This window comes from Aphelocoma coerulescens, chromosome 11 (assembly GCF_041296385.1).
Source record: "Aphelocoma coerulescens isolate FSJ_1873_10779 chromosome 11, UR_Acoe_1.0, whole genome shotgun sequence".
In the NCBI taxonomy this organism is placed as follows: Eukaryota; Metazoa; Chordata; class Aves; order Passeriformes; family Corvidae; genus Aphelocoma; species Aphelocoma coerulescens.
The window spans coordinates 16,508,544-16,526,321 of record NC_091025.1 but is presented as its reverse complement, the minus strand read 5'-3'; the positions used below and the strand labels follow the sequence as shown (position 1 = coordinate 16,526,321).

At 51.2% G+C, this 17,778-nt stretch overlaps 1 protein-coding gene across 1 annotated transcript in view; it reads left to right on the top strand.

Annotated features, from left to right (window-relative positions):
* Positions 1-17,219, top strand: part of LOC138117197 (hydrocephalus-inducing protein homolog) — a 74,040-nt gene extending 56,821 nt beyond the window's left edge. The window contains exons 46-67 of the mRNA XM_069027272.1: positions 129-311; positions 553-672; positions 2,569-2,728; positions 2,833-3,005; positions 3,155-3,353; positions 4,019-4,118; positions 4,647-4,746; positions 5,235-5,403; positions 5,690-5,928; positions 6,251-6,323; positions 6,952-7,156; positions 7,530-7,762; positions 8,349-8,500; positions 9,443-9,635; positions 10,187-10,295; positions 10,887-11,141; positions 11,486-11,628; positions 12,317-12,538; positions 13,715-13,875; positions 14,395-14,516; positions 15,080-16,127; positions 16,951-17,219. Of these exons, the coding sequence (XP_068883373.1) occupies positions 129-311; positions 553-672; positions 2,569-2,728; positions 2,833-3,005; positions 3,155-3,353; positions 4,019-4,118; positions 4,647-4,746; positions 5,235-5,403; positions 5,690-5,928; positions 6,251-6,323; positions 6,952-7,156; positions 7,530-7,762; positions 8,349-8,500; positions 9,443-9,635; positions 10,187-10,295; positions 10,887-11,141; positions 11,486-11,628; positions 12,317-12,538; positions 13,715-13,875; positions 14,395-14,516; positions 15,080-16,127; positions 16,951-17,074 (4,483 nt within the window). The 3' untranslated portion in view covers positions 17,075-17,219. The remainder of the gene's footprint in view (positions 1-128; positions 312-552; positions 673-2,568; positions 2,729-2,832; positions 3,006-3,154; positions 3,354-4,018; positions 4,119-4,646; positions 4,747-5,234; positions 5,404-5,689; positions 5,929-6,250; positions 6,324-6,951; positions 7,157-7,529; positions 7,763-8,348; positions 8,501-9,442; positions 9,636-10,186; positions 10,296-10,886; positions 11,142-11,485; positions 11,629-12,316; positions 12,539-13,714; positions 13,876-14,394; positions 14,517-15,079; positions 16,128-16,950) is intronic.
* The last annotated feature ends 559 nt before the right edge of the window (positions 17,220-17,778 follow it).

The window sequence follows — 17,778 nt, the reverse complement described above, 5'->3', positions numbered from 1 at the left end:
GCCAAACAAGGTCCATTGTCCCCAGCTCTGCAGCGAACCTGTGCCAGTGCCTCCATGGGATGGCGAGTGCACCCTCCTTGTTTCATTTGCTCCTTAGCAATGCCTGAAGCCTCCTCTTTAATTGCCAGGCTGAAGCGGTACCGGTGGATAGTGCCTGCCAAGGGTGAGGTGGAACTGAAGGTCCACTTCTGCCCCACCAAGTCGGGGAAGTTTCAGCAGACACTGAGGTTTGAGCTTGTGGGAATGAAGCGCCTGTACGAGCTGCCCTGCAGCGGCACTGGCCTGTACCCCAGCATCAGCCAGAACCCACGGTAAGGCTGGCAGCCCCTGGCAGCCTCCCACACTGCTGCCCCCTGAACTCACAGCCAGGGCTGCCCCTTGGGCTTCTGGCCTGGGCAGATCATGCTCCCTGAGGTTGCCCAGCATCTCTTCCTGTGCTGGGAGCTGGGAAGGCAAATGGTACCTCAGCCAGCAGGAAGGGTTATGGCTTTCTGACTACATTTCCTACTTGGAGCATCTCATAGCTCCTCCTTCCCCACTTTCTCTGCCCAGGCTGGTGTTTCCACAGTGGAGGGAGACCATAGAGGATGATGAAATCATCGTCAAGGAATATGTTGAGAGCACAAAGCAATTCCACTTTGGACCACTGCTGTGTGGGAAATCACGAGAGTGGTATGTGCCCCCTGCTCCAGAGCGAGCATCCTGCTGTGCTGGCTGTAGGGAGGGAGATGCTGCAGCGGGATCTGCAGGGCTTTGTACTTCTCTGGACGCACTTGGAGACATGCTGTCCCAGTGGCACGGTCCAGGGCAGTCCCAGGCAGAGTCCTGGGAGACACGTGGGTTTGAAGGATGACAGATGGGTGAACTTGAGCAGAGAAGAGGCAAATGAGCCTTGAAGGAGCTGCTCTGCCTACCTGGTGGGTGCCTTGGTGGCCTGAGCCACAGGCTGCTGCTAGCCCGAAGGTGACTTGGGGGGCAACTTTTGTCGCCCTCCACAGCTCAGCTTCACCCCTTAGGAAATGAACCTTATGGTGCTTTTTGAAGTGCTTTGAGCTCTGCAGGTAGCCTGATGGAACAATTATTCTGTAGGTGGTTTTGTAAACCCTTCTGACACTGGCTGGCTCCAATGTTTGAGCCCTGGCGTGCCCGCAGTCAGAGGGAACTCAGAATGTCTTTGGTGGAAAAGCGAGGCACAGGATAGACACGCATGCTGCTTCCTCCTCAGAGGAGACACAACAGGCAGCCGGTGTCAGGGCTCGCGTCACCCCGGAGGCAAAGGAACAGAGAGGGGCCTCTGCTGTGGGTTCCAGCAGGTTTACTTGCAAGAGAGTCCAGGGACCAGCAAAGGCCCCGAGAAGGCCAGGACACAGCTTTTTATGGGGAGGTGGAGCAAGGCGGGGATAAGGGAAGCAACCAATGGGATACAGGCAAAGGGGAGGATACAATTTTCTAGAACCAATGGGGAAGAAAGGGAGGCGGGAGTCACAACAGGGAACCAATAAACATCTAAAGAACAAAGAACTTTCCAGAACAGGGGGAGGTAGTCTGAACTCAGGAACCACCCAGGGGGAGGTGACTTAGACCTCAGTCACATCTTCTGATCCACCCTCCTACCTACTGTCTTGGGCAGGGAAATCCACCCAGTGGATGGCCTTGGTTTGATTGGCTTTCCATGGTCTTGGCCCAAGAGTGGGCTGAGCCACCCCAACACCTTTCAATAATCTGTAGTTAGTAATAACGTTTTAGGACTGACCTGCCAGTAGATGTCAGGGGGAACCTACAGCAGGAATGACATTTTCCTGTAATGACATTGCATCCTCACTGCTGGATAAAGTCTGCCTAAACACGTTGTCATTGAAGCTATTGGTGTATTTCTACTTTTACTGTCAATTTTTTAAAAATAATATTTAACATGAAGTTCTTGTCCCCATGGGAGTTCTGCAGGGCTAGGGCTAACCCAAGGAAATGAAATTGAAATAATTTAAAAACAAAGACAATCTTTAGCCAAGTTGATGGATGGTCTGGGATTTCTGTGTGCCTCTTTCACTCCAAAGTCATTTCCACACCTGAGAGAAGGGTCATTTGTTATCTTTTCATATTTGTCTTGGGAATTGATGCTTTCTATTTCTTTTCCTCAGACTTTGAGCTAACCCATGAAATCCAAAGCAGTTTCATGACTTTTCTGAAAGAGATTAGCTAAACTCTTTTTCCAAAAGCCTTTCCTTATACCCTGCAGGGAAGGCACCCCAAGAAAGAAGGGGAAAGAACCCATGTGCCTGGTGTGCTGTTATTTTTCTAGGCACCTTTGAATTTACATTGTATTAAAAACTCTTGAAGTGGCCTGTGCATCATAAGGCTTCTGGGGTGGAGGCACCAAGTATAGGGGAAGGCATCAAAGTGAGGCAAGGTTGAGCACACGACCATGCCCCTGACTGGGATCCATCTCCCTCACTTGTTGGTTAGAGCGGGGTCTTCCAGCACCGCCTCCCGCTGCTGGCACACGGTGCTTTCCTCGATGTGTGGCAAGGCCACAGTCTCCTCTGCAGCTTTTTCCCCTTTTGTGGACAGGTACAAGGCCCAGAACTTTCCTGGCAACTCGGAGAATATAACCATCCTCAACATCTCCCCCATGGAAGTAGAGGTCCACTTTTCCTTTGAGAATGATAAGGAAGGAGGGACATTCCTTTTGGACCCTCCCAGCATGACCCTGCAACCAAAGGAGAAGCAGGTAGGAGAAGGGCAGGTAGAGCAGGCACCACACAAGTGCCCAGGAGCTGCTCCTCTGCTCACACCCAGTGTTCTTTCCATTTCTTGCTGTGCGGCCGGGTCCAGGAGCTGACCATTTGGGCGTACCCCACTTCTGCTGGCTTCCTGGAAGACAAACTCATATGCTGCATTGAGAAGAACCCCAACCCAGTGGTCTTCAGCCTGTGCTGCCATGCGGTGCTCATGAAGCTGGAGGTCATCCCCCAGGAGCTGTCTTTTGACAAGTTGCTTCTGCACAGGTCAGTCATCCCACAAGCACTCCAGACTTGTGACCAAATGTTTGACTCTGGTTTCTGGGGCAGGGATGGAGCTGCTCCAGGTTGCATTCAGTGTCGAGGCTGGCGTGACCATCCAGCAGATGATGCCAAGTGCCTTCCTGTCTCTGCAGGACTGACAGCAGGACCCTGGTCCTGAAAAACAATGCCCTACTGCCCATGGCCTGGCAGCTCAGTGGGCTGGATGACCTTGTTGAGGACTTCTCCTTGTCACAAGATAACGGCATCATTGATCCCTGCTCAGAGTTGGAGGTGACACTGAGTTTCACTGCCAGGCAGATTGGCAGCATTGAGAAGACCCTCCGACTAGAGGTGAGAGGGACTGTGCCCTGCCTGACAGAGCAGGGCACCGTGAGCAGCCACGTGCTCTTAGGGACAGAGTCAGGAAGAGCTGCACCTGACAGACACAAGGGTGTTGTGACCCCAACTTCTGCCTCTACGCAGTGTTTGCAGAACATGCAGTGCACCCACATCCCCCCAGATAACCAGACACTGCATCCCGAGCCTGTACCACAACCACCTTGTCCCTGGGAATGGGTGAAGGTGGTTGTTTGGTTGTACAGACTGCAGCATGATCTCCATATTCCTCCTGGACTTTGAACCTCTTGCATAGAGCAACTAACTCTCCCACTGGGATTTTGTTCCCCATGGTTTAGGGGGGCTGCATTTCAGAGAGGACTGTCAATTCCACCTGCTCTGGGACACTTCACGCTTCTTGGGGTTGTTCTTACATCCCTGTGCCTCTCAAGGATGCTTTAGCAGTAGCGTTCCCTGCTGTAGGAGTGCAGAGTTGGGCTGATAGGATTTTTTACTGCAGCAGAATTCCACTGGGGCAGCCCATGAGATGAACAAGTTAGGAAAGCTTGGGAGTCCACCAATGCTTGTGAAGCCGGGGAGGCCATGAGGGATGAGACAAGGACTTACGGGCTGTCTACCAAAAGAGCAATCTGAACAGTGTTTGTTTCTTGCTGCCTCAGGTTTCAGATACAGAAAACATCCTGGGGATTGTTCATGCTGAAAACATCAAAATCTCTGCAGAGGTCTCTGGTGTTTCTCTGAGCATCGACATGCCTGAAGGTCAGTGGATGCCTCCCAAACAAAGTAGTCCAGGTGCACCACATTACCTTGGGAGGTGGGCAACCAAAGCACTTGGGATGGGATGGGATACAAGGATGGCATGGATACATAAAGCACATACCCTGCAAGCTGCGTGGAGTAAAGCATTATCAGCACACTGACAGCCTTAAGTCTCTCCTGTCTGAACTCTGAGGTGTGCAGCTTCATGTGCAGATTGGATTTGGGGGCTTTGAAACAACAGTGATGTGAACAGGCAGTTGGCAACTCCCACAGGCTTAGCACAGCATATAAAGTAATTGGATTTGTGCTTGGAAGCGAGGAAATGGAAGCCAAGCTCCTTAGCTACTAAACCTGCAAGTATTTTGAGTAAGAAGAGAAAGGGCAGACAAGTAGCTAGAAAACACTTCCAAGAACAGAAACTTGCTGAAAAGGGTTTTGTGCCAAGACCTCCATGTAGCTTGTGACCTGGTGTATGCTGCAGCAGCTCACAAATACTACTTTTGACCCTGCTCTCTGGGTTTTCTGCAGGTCCAGATGGAAGCTTGGAATTTGGAACCATTAATGTCCTGGACAATTTGACAAAAGTCCTGAGTCTAAAGAACAAAGAGTTATACGACATGAAGTACAGGTGAGCCCAGCTGCCTGGTAGTGAGCATTTCCTCAGGTTCCTAGGCCTGCATTCTCCCTCTGTCAATGGCTAGAACCTGTTTCCATGCTGGCTACCTCATGGTAAATACAAAACCTCAGCTCTCTAATCTCAACTATTTTACCAGAGAATACAGCCACAAACCAGCAGTTCTTCACAGCTCAGCAGGGACACAAAGGAGAGGCCCAGAAATTTCAGCCACTGAAATGCTGAAATTCATTGCCTTTATGTGATGGTCACCTCTTTTTTCTTTCGGAGGCTCTGTAAAGGAGTGAATGAAAAATCTCAGTGTAAAGGTTTCTTGCAGTAACCTCATGATTGTCTGCACTCTCTGTCAAGGTCCAGGATTCCCTGAGCAGAGCTGGACTCTCCGTTTTCTTTTTTTTCTGGTTCTATGCAAAGTCCTGGCTGTGCTGCTGGCACCTGTATTTTTAAGTGCAGAGGTCTCCATTCCTTCCCTTTCTCCCCAGTTTCACGCTGAAAGGTGCAGGTGCCAGGATGCGAGACTTGGTATCTCACTTCAGTATTGAGCCTCAGTCAGGCATGCTGACTGCCTCCCAGCCTGGTGTGAATGTGAAGATGCTCTTCCACCCCACAACTGAAATCCTCCTCAAGAACACACCCATTCTATACTGCCAGGTGAGCTGCCTGGGCCAGGCTGTGTTATCACACAGTGTTTTGGGAGCATAAACAGGATAGGTGTCTTCTGGAAGGAAGGCTTTAACTGGGCAATCTTCTCTCCTACATACACAAAAAAAAAGTTACTCAAAACCATTTGGGAGGCTTCCTAAGCGGAGCTGAGAATCTGACTCTGGAGGAGGTGTTTAAACACAGCGGGTAAACTGTTGGAGGCCTGGGGTGGAGGCTGTGGGCAGGGGTAGAGGCTGGCCTCTGCTTTGTTTACCACCCCTTCCTGTGGATGCAGGTGATAGATGCCCGCTCGGGTGAAGGAGGCCAGATTGTTGCCAGCATCCCAGTGAGGGTGTCGGCAAAAGCTGTGTACAGCAAGTACAGTATTCAGCCTGCCTCACCCATCGACTTTGGTGCCATAGTCAAGGGTGCCAAGAAAACCCAGACTGTCATACTGGAGAACAAAGGCATGCTCAGCTTCAAATTCCGCATCCTCCAAGCACCCAAGGATGCACCTGCATTAGAAAGAAAAAGGTACGAGAAGCCCTGCACCACCCTTCCTGTCTGAGGAGGCACCAGCCCACAGCTGGTATGGGGCAGACTGGGCTGACCAGGGATGCAAATCATCCATTTGCATTCCTGGCCTGGGGAGAGAGCAAAAAAATGCCTCGGTATCCCCATGTATAGTATGAAGCTGGTGATAGAGCTGCTCTGTCCAACAATGGGTGCTGCAGGCTGCTCTCTGTGAGCCATCAGGAGCAGGAAGGCTTTCCTCCATGAGGAGGAAGGCCAGCTTTGGCCTCAGAGAAAGGCAGGGGAGCTCAGCATGACAGATACCTCTGCTTTCTCCTCTCAGTTCAAAGCAAGGGGAATCTGCTCTATTGGTTCCAAAGCACTCCGTGGGAAGGAAATCAAGCACTGTGACACAGGTGGGTGACTCCTGCTCCCCCAAGAAGTGCTGCTGCAGGGCATGTGAGAAGAGGCTGCTGTGCCCAGCCTGGGGGCTCATTGCCGCAGGGTGGGACGTGGTCTGCGGGGTGGAGTCCAGTATCTGCTCAGTGCCACTGACAGCCCTGTACTCTGGCTCTGACCTGGAGTTGTGGGGTCAAAGGAGGGGAGCAGCTCCTGTGTTTGGTAGCTGCTAGCCAGCATAGGTCTGTGAACACCACAGAAGCCAAAACATCCCCCACTGAACTCCCAGTCCACAGAGCTCAGACAACATTGCTTTTTCTTCTTCCCAGTCCCCTACCTCTCTCCCATCATTTCTCACAGCTATTTCTGCCTCTTCTGTGTTACCTCTGGAGGTTGAAGGATCACAGCTACCACCTTCATTCCTTACACTCAAACTCTTTCCTCTCTGCCACTTGGGACAGGCTTGCAGCTGCTCCTGGCTTGTTGGTCTCAGCCTTGGGCTGCCTTTGGGCCATGGAGTCATCCTTCCCTGCCCTGGGACTGGGTGCTTGGGCCCAGCTGGAGACCAAGGCAGGGCATACTCACTCATTGCTGGGGTGCTCAAGGCACAGCTCTTAGGCATCAGAACTGGAACTTTTTCTGCAGGGTCACCTCAGCCTTGGCATGTTCAAGGTGTCCCCTTGCTCCGGCTCCATCGCTCCGTGGGGCCAGCAGAAGATCACAGTGGAGTGCTTCGCAGGGCAGGAGAGGATGTGTGAGGAGCACATTTACTTTGATATCACGAACAGAGACCCCATGGACAATCCCCTCGGCATTCCCTTTACCCTGACTGCCAAGTCCTGCCTGCCAGGTACGTACTGTCCACAGGTTCCCATGGTCAGAGGTGCTGCTGATCAGCACCTACACTTGCTGCTTGGATAGAGAGGCACGCTGGCCCTGCTGTCCCACCTTAAAATCCTCAGAGGTTCCAGCCTTCTTCAAGTCCACCAGTGGACTCATCCCTGCCAGGCTGGGAGGGATGTGTGGAAGGATAAAAGGAAAGCAATGTTCTTTAAGACTGAGGTTGACTGAGCTCCACCCTCACAGCCAAGTCCCCCACCCTAGGCTGGGTTTAGCAGTCATCCGGGCAGAAAGGGCTTATCAAGCCTTCTGAGAGGCCAGCAGTGTCCAGATAAATTCATTGGGGAGGCTTCTCCATGCTCATGCCTCTGGTCTGTCCACAGCACTTGCTGAGGATGTCACGTTAATCTTCAAGAAGTACCCAATCTGCAGCAGCACCAACCTCAGCCATGAGCTGCTGTCGGTGAAAGGCAACGGCCTGTTCATCAGAGATAAGAACAAATTCATCTTCAGCAACGTTCTGGTTGGGCAACAGGCAGAAGCTCATTTCAACATCTACAGTGCAAGCAGTCTCTCTTGTGACGTGGTCCTCTCCATCAAACCCCTGCATGGAAAGGTAAGAACAGGAGGCCAAGGTGATGGTTGCCCTCTAAAGGCTGTGTGAGAGCGTGCTTTGTTCTCCAGATGCATTGCTTCCTCTGGCCCAGACTAGTCTAGCTCAGTGCAGGTCAAACTGCAGGGGAGAGCAGCAGAGCCAGGGAACAGTTGTGTTGAATTGTGCATGTCCCAGGCAATGTTTCAGCTCACACCTCTGGGTCTTCGGTGGGAGAAGTGAATCCTTCTGAACCTCTCTTGGAAGCGCACTCAGGGAGGGGCTGTTAGGAACTGACATGCCAGGGCTCCAAGCAGAGCATTTCCTCAGGCTCCCTGGCTCTTCCTTCTGAGTAAAAGCCAGTTCTAGGTTATTTGCAGGGTTTTCCATGCAGTGCCCACCTCCCATATATACTGGAGCAGCTGCCAGTGCTCTGAACACACAGTGCTTTAGCACAAGGTCAGCATTGCCTGGGAGGGAGGGAGCCTGCCCAGGGAAGCAGGAAGGAAGGCACACTGTCTGGGGCTGTTCTCAGTGATGCATTTATGAGTAAAACTGTGTCATGTTGAAAGGTGTTTTCTCCTAACACTGCTCTGTGGGTTCCCCCAAGGATAAAAGCCCCATCAACAACATTTTCAAGTTGCATCCAGTCAAGATGTCTGTTCCCGGCTCATCCTATGCTGTTGCTACGGTGACCTTCACCCCACAAGAGGAGCGGGACTACGACTGCACTTTCAAGGCTTCCCTTGTCATCCCAAAAGGGTAACTGACCCTGTGAAATATTGGGGGAGGCCTTTCTGAAAGCTGCCTCTCCATTGGGAAGGCACAGACCTCTTGTTAACTCTAATGCTTTCAGTAGCCTTAGGCAGAGTGCTTGGCATGGGATGATCTGGGAGGCAGTAACTGTTAGAGCAGAGCAGAAAAATGAGGCTGATGCTTTAGTCTGTATGAGGAGCTATGAAGACAGGGCAACATTAGGTAGCCAAATGGAAGTTACTGAGATGTGCTGCAGCTGAGCTGGGCATTTCCAAGGACAGAGACTTAGATGAAGCAGTTTCTGTGCCAGCAAGTCAGCAGTCACAATTTCCTCCTTGTTTCTGTAAAATTAAGTGATCCTCTGTGACTCCCTGACATTTATTAAGCTATTTTATGTGAGTGATTGGAGCTGGTATGAAAGAGGAGCCCAGTTCCTCTGCCCTGGGACCTGTGTATTGGGGCTTTGACCTGCTTTTCCTCAACCATTTTGTGGCTGAATTGGAACAAGAGAAGTCTAATTGCTAATAAGCAATTGCTTTTTTACTGTTCTTGGAAATAATCTTTACTGATGGTGATGCTGATTCAGTTTTGCCTTCTTGTTCTTGTACTGCTTTCATGCTGTGCTTTTCTTTGTTATATATGTCTCATCTCATTGCAGCCAGGGGATCTGCCATATCTCATCTGGTGCCTCATTTCTTACCTGCTGTACTGTATGATTCAATTAAGTGAAATCATTTTTGACTGTTATTCTGGAAGGCTGTGGCTCTTTGGAGCAGATTCCTCTTGTGAATGGCCCTGAGTGGACTGGGAAGGGGCTGGTGGGAGGCTGTGTTGTGGGGTACAGGAGCACCAGGCAGGGAAAACACTGTGGGTGGTCCTTGCTGCTTAGCTTGCCAAGTGAGAAATGGGTTAGTGCCAGCTGAAATTGTTTCTGTGCCTCTCCTGCAGCCCTGTGAAGATTAACCCCCAATACCTGACCTTCACCATCAGTGGGAGGGGGCATGGGCCACAGGTGACAGTCGTGTGCCCAAGAGCTCACAGCAGGAGGGGAAATGCTGTGCTGCGCTTCAAGAGGCTCCAGCTGGGGGATTCAGAGATGCTGCCCCTGGTCTTCCGTAACAATGGCATCGTACCTGCCAAGGTGAGGACCTGCTCAAGGAATGGTCGGGTTTGGGACCCAGTGCTTGTGGCATGGGGGAAGGGTCCCAAAAAATGTGACAGACTTGGGAAAAGGTGTCAGAAATTCTTTTTAAGCAAGTAGCTGATGTCTGTTCTCCAAGAAGGGAGTTCTTGGAAATTTTCTGTCCAGTCTTTCTTCTTTAATTTGAACACAAGAAAGGTGGTGGAGTATTTTCCCCCCTGTCTCTCAGGTCCCCTTTTGTTCTCAGGGACATGTGTGATTTCCCAGTTCCGTTGGATTGTATTTGATGCCAGTTTAGTACGTTTTAAGTTGTGGTTTAATTACATTCTGCTTATTACTCTCTGTCCTGTTTAGTTCTGTGTCAGTTCTATCCAAATGCCTCTGAACACCCTTTTTTCCTGGCTGGTTTGACTTAACTTTTGTGCTAAGTGCTGTTTGTAGTGGAGGGAGGTGCTGGGTTCCCATGGTGGAGCAGCAGCACTGCAGTGCCAGTCCACATGCCATCCTGTACTCACACCAGCGTCGTTGTGCTCTGTGTTCCCTTTTCTCAGTTTATGGTACAACTGGAGGATGAGCAGGGAGTGTTCTTTTTGAAAGCGAGGAAAGCCACACTCAAGAGATTCTACACTGAAAATGTGGAAGAGGACTCCACTGAAAATGGTAAATTCCTTAACCATGAAGTGTGATCATGTACAGAGGGAAAACGTGTGCTCTGCTCTTGGCTTGTCTAAGCAGCAGCCAGATGTTAGACCCAGGTTCTTTCCTTGGGCTCTCTGTCCCCCAAGCTTTTCTTGAGGACTCCTTGAAGCTTTCCTCCTAGCAAGTTGTAGGAAGTTCTTCTGTTCTTCTAGACATGGTGGGTTGAGTTGTGGCACACTGTCACTACCTCAGTGGACCCTCTGAGGTCTTTGCCGCACGTGGGAAGGCACCAGCCTGAACGGGGGCAGCCCTTGAACACACAGCCAGCCAGCTTCTGCCAAAAGCACTCTTTGGCTCAGCTTTCCATATGGCTGGAGCTGGCTGGAAGCAGATGGAATGAGGGCTGGGCATTAACCTGAGGTTAAGCTGCTTAAGTGGTGATGTGTCTGGAGGTGAGAGTCTTGTGAACATAGGAAGAGGGTCTGGAACCACTGGGGGGAGAACGTGTGCTTAGAAGGCAGCTGGTTTCAACCTCTTATTCCTCATATACCCTATGGAAATATTTCCTCTGTACAGCTGTAGCCTTTAACTCTGATTTCCATTGCTGTGCAGTGAGCAAGCACCCAAAGCAGCCTTTCCTGCTTCTGCCTCACGGGCAAGTGGCAGAATTTGATGTCATTTTCAAACCGACCCTGGCTCAACGTCTGGAAGGGAGGATTCATGTGTTAGTGGGGAACATCCCCTTTTACAACACCCAAGTAGAGCTGGTGGGTGAAGGCCATAAGGATGAATTCACCCTCGATGGACTAGAGGAAGACACAAAGGAGAGGAACGCTAACAGCAGTGTGAAGAAAAACATCATTGATGGTAAGAGAGGAGAGGCTGCCAAGCTGGAGCAAGGAAGAGGAAAATGTCTGATCACGTGTGTCCTCTCTCTAGCCAGGCCTGGCTGTCACCCACTGGACTTGGTGGCCTGTGGGTGTGGCAGCTGTGCATGCAGAGCAGTGTGTGCTGTGCTGCATGTCGCTGGTTTAGGGATGTGTCAGGGTGCTTCCCTGAAAGTGGTGGGATGGGGAACTGTCTGGGGAGCTCTGTCCCAGGGGGAGGAAGGCTTGGAGTAAGGAAGCATTGGACATACAGGTGTCTGTGCACGTGAGGGGAGTGGGTGGACCTCACTGCATGCTGAGATCCCTTGCTCTCCTCCTTAACAGCTGTCAGAGTGAATCACATCCAGTTTGGGGACTGTCATGTTGGGAAGCACTACCTCAGGACCTTCACCATCACCAACCGCACCTGTACGAAGGTCCTGCGCTTTGAGTGGGAGGCAGATGCCCCATTCCAGTTCTCCCCGAAGGTGAGTGTGGACTGGTCTGCCTTTCCCCATTGCTCAAGCCCTGCCCTGGTGTACCCAGGAGCTGGCAGGGAGTCCTCACGTACCAGTGATAGCCCATTCCAGTGCCACATAGGAGATGTAGTCCCTGGCTTGGCTGGGCCAGAAAATGCTCCATGTTATGGGAGGTGGCACCTTCTGTTCATACTTTTGTCTATCAAACTTCACATAAATCCACACTGAGGTGCAGATTCCTGGCATAGCTGCTCAGCGCATCAGTACCTTTTTGTAGATACAATATTTCTGCTAGCAAGAATTTTTCCTGCTATTCTCTAAGTCTGTGAGAGACTTTTCTCTCTCACAGAAGATATTCACAGAGTTTATAAACCATGAACACCTGCTACCTTGGAGAACTTTGTTTATAGTACAATAGAAAAATACTTTGACAATGGATGTTTTAGGACTTTGGCCAATCACCCCCAAAGGGTGGCTGATCTTTGTCCAATTAGACTATGAAGAAAAAAGTCTATAAAAGAGTTTGTAAACTAATTAAATAAATCAATCCTGCTGCACGATTCCTGCCTGCTGGATCTTCTCTCCCCCTCCCTATGGCTGTGGGATACGGTGATATTTACTGCGCTAATACCTTTTGCTGTCAGTACTGGTCTTGGCAGTGCTCCCACTTTGGTCTTGACTCCCTGATTATCCCTAGGTGGGGCACCTCCATCCTGGCTGTGCCAAGAGCATCACCGTGACCTTGAAATCAGATGTCCCAGCCACCTTCAGGAGGCATCTTGTGAAATGTAAGGTGGCCGAGATCAACTTTGAGCTGCCACAAACGAAGGTTGAGGACTGGGACGACGGAATGCGTGTTGTCACGTGGAAGGAGACCACCAGGAAACGCCTGGGAGCCAGATGGTCTGTAAAAGAGAAGGTAAGAAGCAAAACAGCAAAAAAAGCCAACCCAGCTTTTACAAAAAGAGCCACTATAACACCACCACTGCTGGCTGAGCAGCTCCTACTTCCTCTGGACACTGGACAGCCGTGAGGTTCACCAGCAGTGCATTCTAGGGGAGAGGTGGATGCACAGTGACCAGATACACTCACACGAGAGGGGGAAGCCTTTTGACAAGAGACTTTTAGCCACACACAAGCTATCAGTCTGTGCCACAAGCACAAGTGTTGCAGCCCGTGTTGAATGGGAGACAATGTTTTATGATTCTATCCCATTTTATGGTGTTAGCAATCTCTTCATCCGATTCGGTGCCTTTTCACCAACAAGGAGTTAAGTCTGCTGCACTCTCTCTCTTCTTTTGAAGTGGAGAGTACAAACACTCTTCTGCATGTGCTGGTGAGCTCCACATTCTGTCTGCATGGATACCAGAGATTTTGGTTGTGATCTCTGTATTGTGTGGGATATCTCATCATGGAGTAGCCCAGGCACTATATGACAGTATGGAGGAGTCTGGAAAAGGATCATCTCCAGAAACTCTTGCTTATACTGTCATTATTGCCAAACACACTCATCTTGGGTGAAGGTTCTTTCCGAGTTTCTTGACCATTTTAAGGCCTCTAAACCATCCTCTTTTCTATCAGAACATCTGCAGTTGCAGACTTTCCTGGTGAGATCTTTCACATCCCAAAATGCCCATCCCCAGCTCCCAGCAGTGTGGCTGTTGCTCCACACATGACATCTGGAGAGCACTTGCTCCTAAGACAAGAAGAAAAAGGTGCTTTCTATAACTCTTCAGTCTTGGGGTTCTCCATCCACAGAGCTCCAGCAGGGGAACTTAACCCTAATTTTGAGACCTGCTGGATTTATAGGGAACCAGGAAAAAAGTCAGTCCCTCTACAAAGTTGAAGTACAGGGACTGGAACACAGCTATAGCCTTCATGGGTATATTAACAGCTGTGGTGGGGACTGCTTTGGTCAGTGGGTAGAAACAAATACTGTAGCAGAACAGCCCCCATTTGGTCATCCTTCCAGGGAAGCAAAAGTGAATGGTCCTTTCTAGTCCCTCTATGAGGCTGATCTTGGAGGCCAAAAGATTCCCTTCTCAGCCTGGCTTTCTGGGCTCTGCTCAGTGATTCTTCCCTCCTCTGTTCCCAGGTGCTCGAGGCAGTCCCAGAACCGGCTCACACTGTGGTGGAGGAGAGCAGCCGTGAGGCCGAGGTGTACCTCAGTGCCCTTGTTGCCTACGCCAAGTTCAAACTGAGCAGAGCCGTGGTTCGGTTCAACGATACCTTCCCCTTCCAGACAACGACGGCCACGTGAGTGCTGCAGGCCAGGCAGGGCCCTGTGAACAGGAACTGCTTTTGCTCAGGGCTGGCTGACCCTGTGCCTGCTTCCCAAAACTCTACCCCAGCCAAAATCAGCACAGGCCCTTTTACATATACACAAAGCCAAGCAGGAGATGGTGGTCAGGAGAGGTTCAATGCTGCCATGCCTTTCTGCTGAGAACAGCCATGGGTTTGCTTTCACTGCATGTCCCCTGTCCTCATCTGCTCAAGAATAAGTTTGCAGTCAAACCAAGGCCTAAAGTCCAGAGTAAGCCCCTTAGCTTTGACATCCCAAGCACCATGTGTTGGCCCTTTCCTCTTAAACTTCCAGACTTTGAAATACTTTTTTGGGCCACCCAGGACAGCAGTCTGAGCATGGCAGGATTTTTTTGCCTGGGGAAGAAGATGCTCCTCAGCAGAAAGTGGTACTAGGAGTCCATCAGACAATGTTGCTGTGCTATTTGCTTTATATTTATTGGATGTTTTCTTTTTATTTCTCGTCCTTTTCAGTTTCACAATGCACAACACAGGAAAGGTAGCCCTGGAATACTCCTGGGTGGAAGTTGCAGATAGTAAAGAAGCAGTGAAGAAGCCACACTCAAAGACTCTGAAGCATAAGGGCATTTCACTTGGTAGGTGAGGGCTTGGGGAGAAGACCCTGCCACTTCACCCCAAAACATGAATTGCTTTTTCACCCTTGTCCACACATCCACTTTCATCAGCATCTTCCCAGCTGCAGCTGGAGAGTTTTCTCCTTGCCCCCTGCTGCCTTTCAGCCCTTCTGTTCTTGCTCTGCCACTTCTGCTCTGCAAAGGAGCAGAGCCAGGCTCTGGGGAGAGCCACGTGCTGGGTGAGGACTGGGAAGGGGGACATCAGGTCATCTCTTTGGGAAGTCTGAGACTGGGAAAAACAATGGTGTAACGAGTGAGCTGCCCTGCGGCCACTGTCTGTGTGCAGTTCCCCACCCCAGGGCAAGCGCAAAGTCACTGTCTAAAACCAACCCTCCTGTTTTGGCACGGGAGTGTGCGGCTGCAGGCAGAGACCCTGCTCCCAGACGCTCTATTTCCTGCTGAAGGTACTTGTCCAGAGATGCTCCAAGTGCATCCCAGCTCTCTTCCACCCACCTGCAGCAGGAGGCAGAGTTGCTGGGAGCATAGGATTTTGTATTTGAAAGATGTCCTCTTCCTCTCTGCAGGCAACTTCCTCTCCTCTGATATCGTAAGGTATTGCAGAAAGCTGCTGCAGCATTTCTGGAGGCAGCAGAAGCATCCCTTTGAGGTGCTGGAGCAACAGCGGGAGCAACAGCGGGAGCAACAGCAAGAGCAACAGCATCTTGCCAAGCTGCTTGCCAAGCAGAAGCAGGATTCCAAGGAGCTGCAGCAGGATTCCGAGCAGCAGCAGGATTCCAAGGAGGAGGAGCAGGATTCCGAGGAGCAGGATTTCGAGCAGCAGCAGCAGGATTTCAAGGAGCAGCAGAAGGATTTCGAGGAGGAGGAGCAGGATTTTGAAGAGCAGCAGCAGGATCCCGAGGAGGAGGATTCCAAAAAGGAAGATTTCGAGGAGGAGGAGGAGCAGGATTTCAAGGAGCAGGATTTCGAGGAGGAGGACGAGCAGGATTTCGAGGAGGAGGACGAGCAGGATTTCGAGGAGGAGGACGAGCAGGATTTCGAGGAGGAGGACGAGCAGGATTTCGAGGAGGAGGACGAGCAGGATTTCAAGGAGGAGGACGAGCAGGATTTCAAGGAGGAGGAGCAGGATTCCGAGGAGCAGGATTCCGAGGAGCAGAAGCAGGATTTTGAGGAGCACCAGCAGGATTCCGAGGAGCAGGATTCCGAGGAGCAGCAGCAGGATCCCGAGGAGGAGGATTCCAAAAAGGAAGATTTCAAGGAGGAGGAGCAGTATTTCCAAGAGCAGCAGCAGTATCTGCAGGAGCAGCTGCAGGAGGATTCTGAGCAGCTGCAGGAGGATTCTGAGCAGCTGCAGCAGGATTTCCAGGAGCAGCAGCAGGAGCAGTCGGAGCAGCAGCAGCCTTCCAAGCAGCAGCAGAAGCTACGCCTCTTGAGGCAAAAGCACCTCTCTCTGCAGCATGCTGGTTGCTCCCTGCAAGTCTTCCCAGATGCCGTCCATGGCCTGTTCTCCATCAACCCTTCCCAGGGCACCATCGCTCCTGGCCAGAAGCAGACCTTTCACATGCGGTTCTCCCCGAAGTGCGCGGGGAAGTTTAAGACCATCATGCAGTGCAGGTAGGAAATGTCTGGGCACTTGCCAACTCGTGCTACTGATGGGTATCACTGAATCACAGGGTGGGACAGGTTGGAAGGGACCACAGAAGGTCATCTGGTCCCGCTGCCCTGCTCAAGCGGGGTCATCCCAGAGTACATGGCACACGGTTGTGTCCAGAGGGCTCTGGAATAATTCCAGTGAGGGACACTTCACACCCTCACTGGACAACCTGTCACCTGCACAGGAAAGAGGTTCTTCTTCAGGTTCAGGTGGAACTTCTGTTCAGGTTCTGCCCATTGCCTCTTGTCCTGTTGCTGGGCACCACCAAGCACAGCCTGGTTCATCCCCCTAATGCCTTCCCTTCAGTCCCTCTGACTGGGATGGGAGGGTGGGCCTGGAGACAAGCAGCCCCAGGGAGGCAGCAGAAACACCCAACATACAGGAGCACAGAAAGATCATCATCTGGCCTTGGTAAAAGCAAGCAGGAAGACACTGGGAAAAGACACTGTATGAAACATTAAGCTCCTGGAGGGTTGCAAAATCTGGAATGAGAGATCCAGAATGGCTGTCAAGGAACCAGCCAGTCCCTAGCTCTGCTTCCTTTTGGGACAAGCAAGGCCTGCTTCTCTACAACATGGTGTGCTGCAGTTGGTCCCCAGACACTTAACTGGTCATATTCCTGCCCTTCCACCTCTGCAGCCTCCACGAAGCGAGTGCAGTTGCTTACTTTGCTGCTCACTGCTTGCACAGAGAGAGGATGCAACACTGTGTGCTCTGCAAGGAGACAGAAAAGCAGCTGGCTGGAAGTGTTTGTCTGGCTAATACCAGTGCCTTTCTTCCTAGGATTCCTAACCTGAAGCCAACTCAGAAGAAAGCACGCGTGATTGTGAAAGGCAAAGCCAAGGAGCAGACAGAGAAAAGCCAGGAACCCAAGAAGCGGGTGCACTGGAAACCAAAACCTCAGTGATAGCATTTGTGCAGCTGGAGCATCCGGAAGGAGCCGGCAACATCATGGCTTATGCTGCTGATGGTCTCCCACCCTTCACCAGAGACCTCTGCAGCCACCCTTCCAAGCTCCAGTGAAGAACTCTATTTGCTTTCAACTACCTATTGATGACTTCTTCAATATATTGTATTGTTAATACAATGTATTGTTAATTGCAGTTAATAAACTGTTACAGCATCAAATTAACTGTCAGGTTGTCTTGGTTTGAAAGACAGGTGTCTGTGAGACCTCCCTGGAATGGAGAACGTGACCCCCTTCCCTCCAAATCATTACAGCTTTGAAATTAAGAGGCTTTTAGTCAAAGATACGGAAAAAGGAATAACAATTCTTTACTAATACGTATAGCAATGCAAACAAACAACAACACGGGCAGCAACAACAAACAGAAGCAGAACCCAGCACCAGCCTCTCCCGGCCTCAGTGCAGCTCCGCCGGGCGCTGGTGGCTCCCGGCTGGGCGGGGCGGGTGCGAGGGTTCCCCTGTTCCTGCAGGGACGCTGTGGCACCAGCTCGGCGTCTTTCTCCTCATGGACACCGGCGGGCACGCCGCCGGAGGGGATGGAAGAGGGGCTCGCTTTACAGCTCACAGGGCAGCCAGTCCCGGTGCCCCTGCGAATAGCGAAATCAGCTGTAGCAGCAACCTTGGAAGCAGCAAGCTGGAACAGC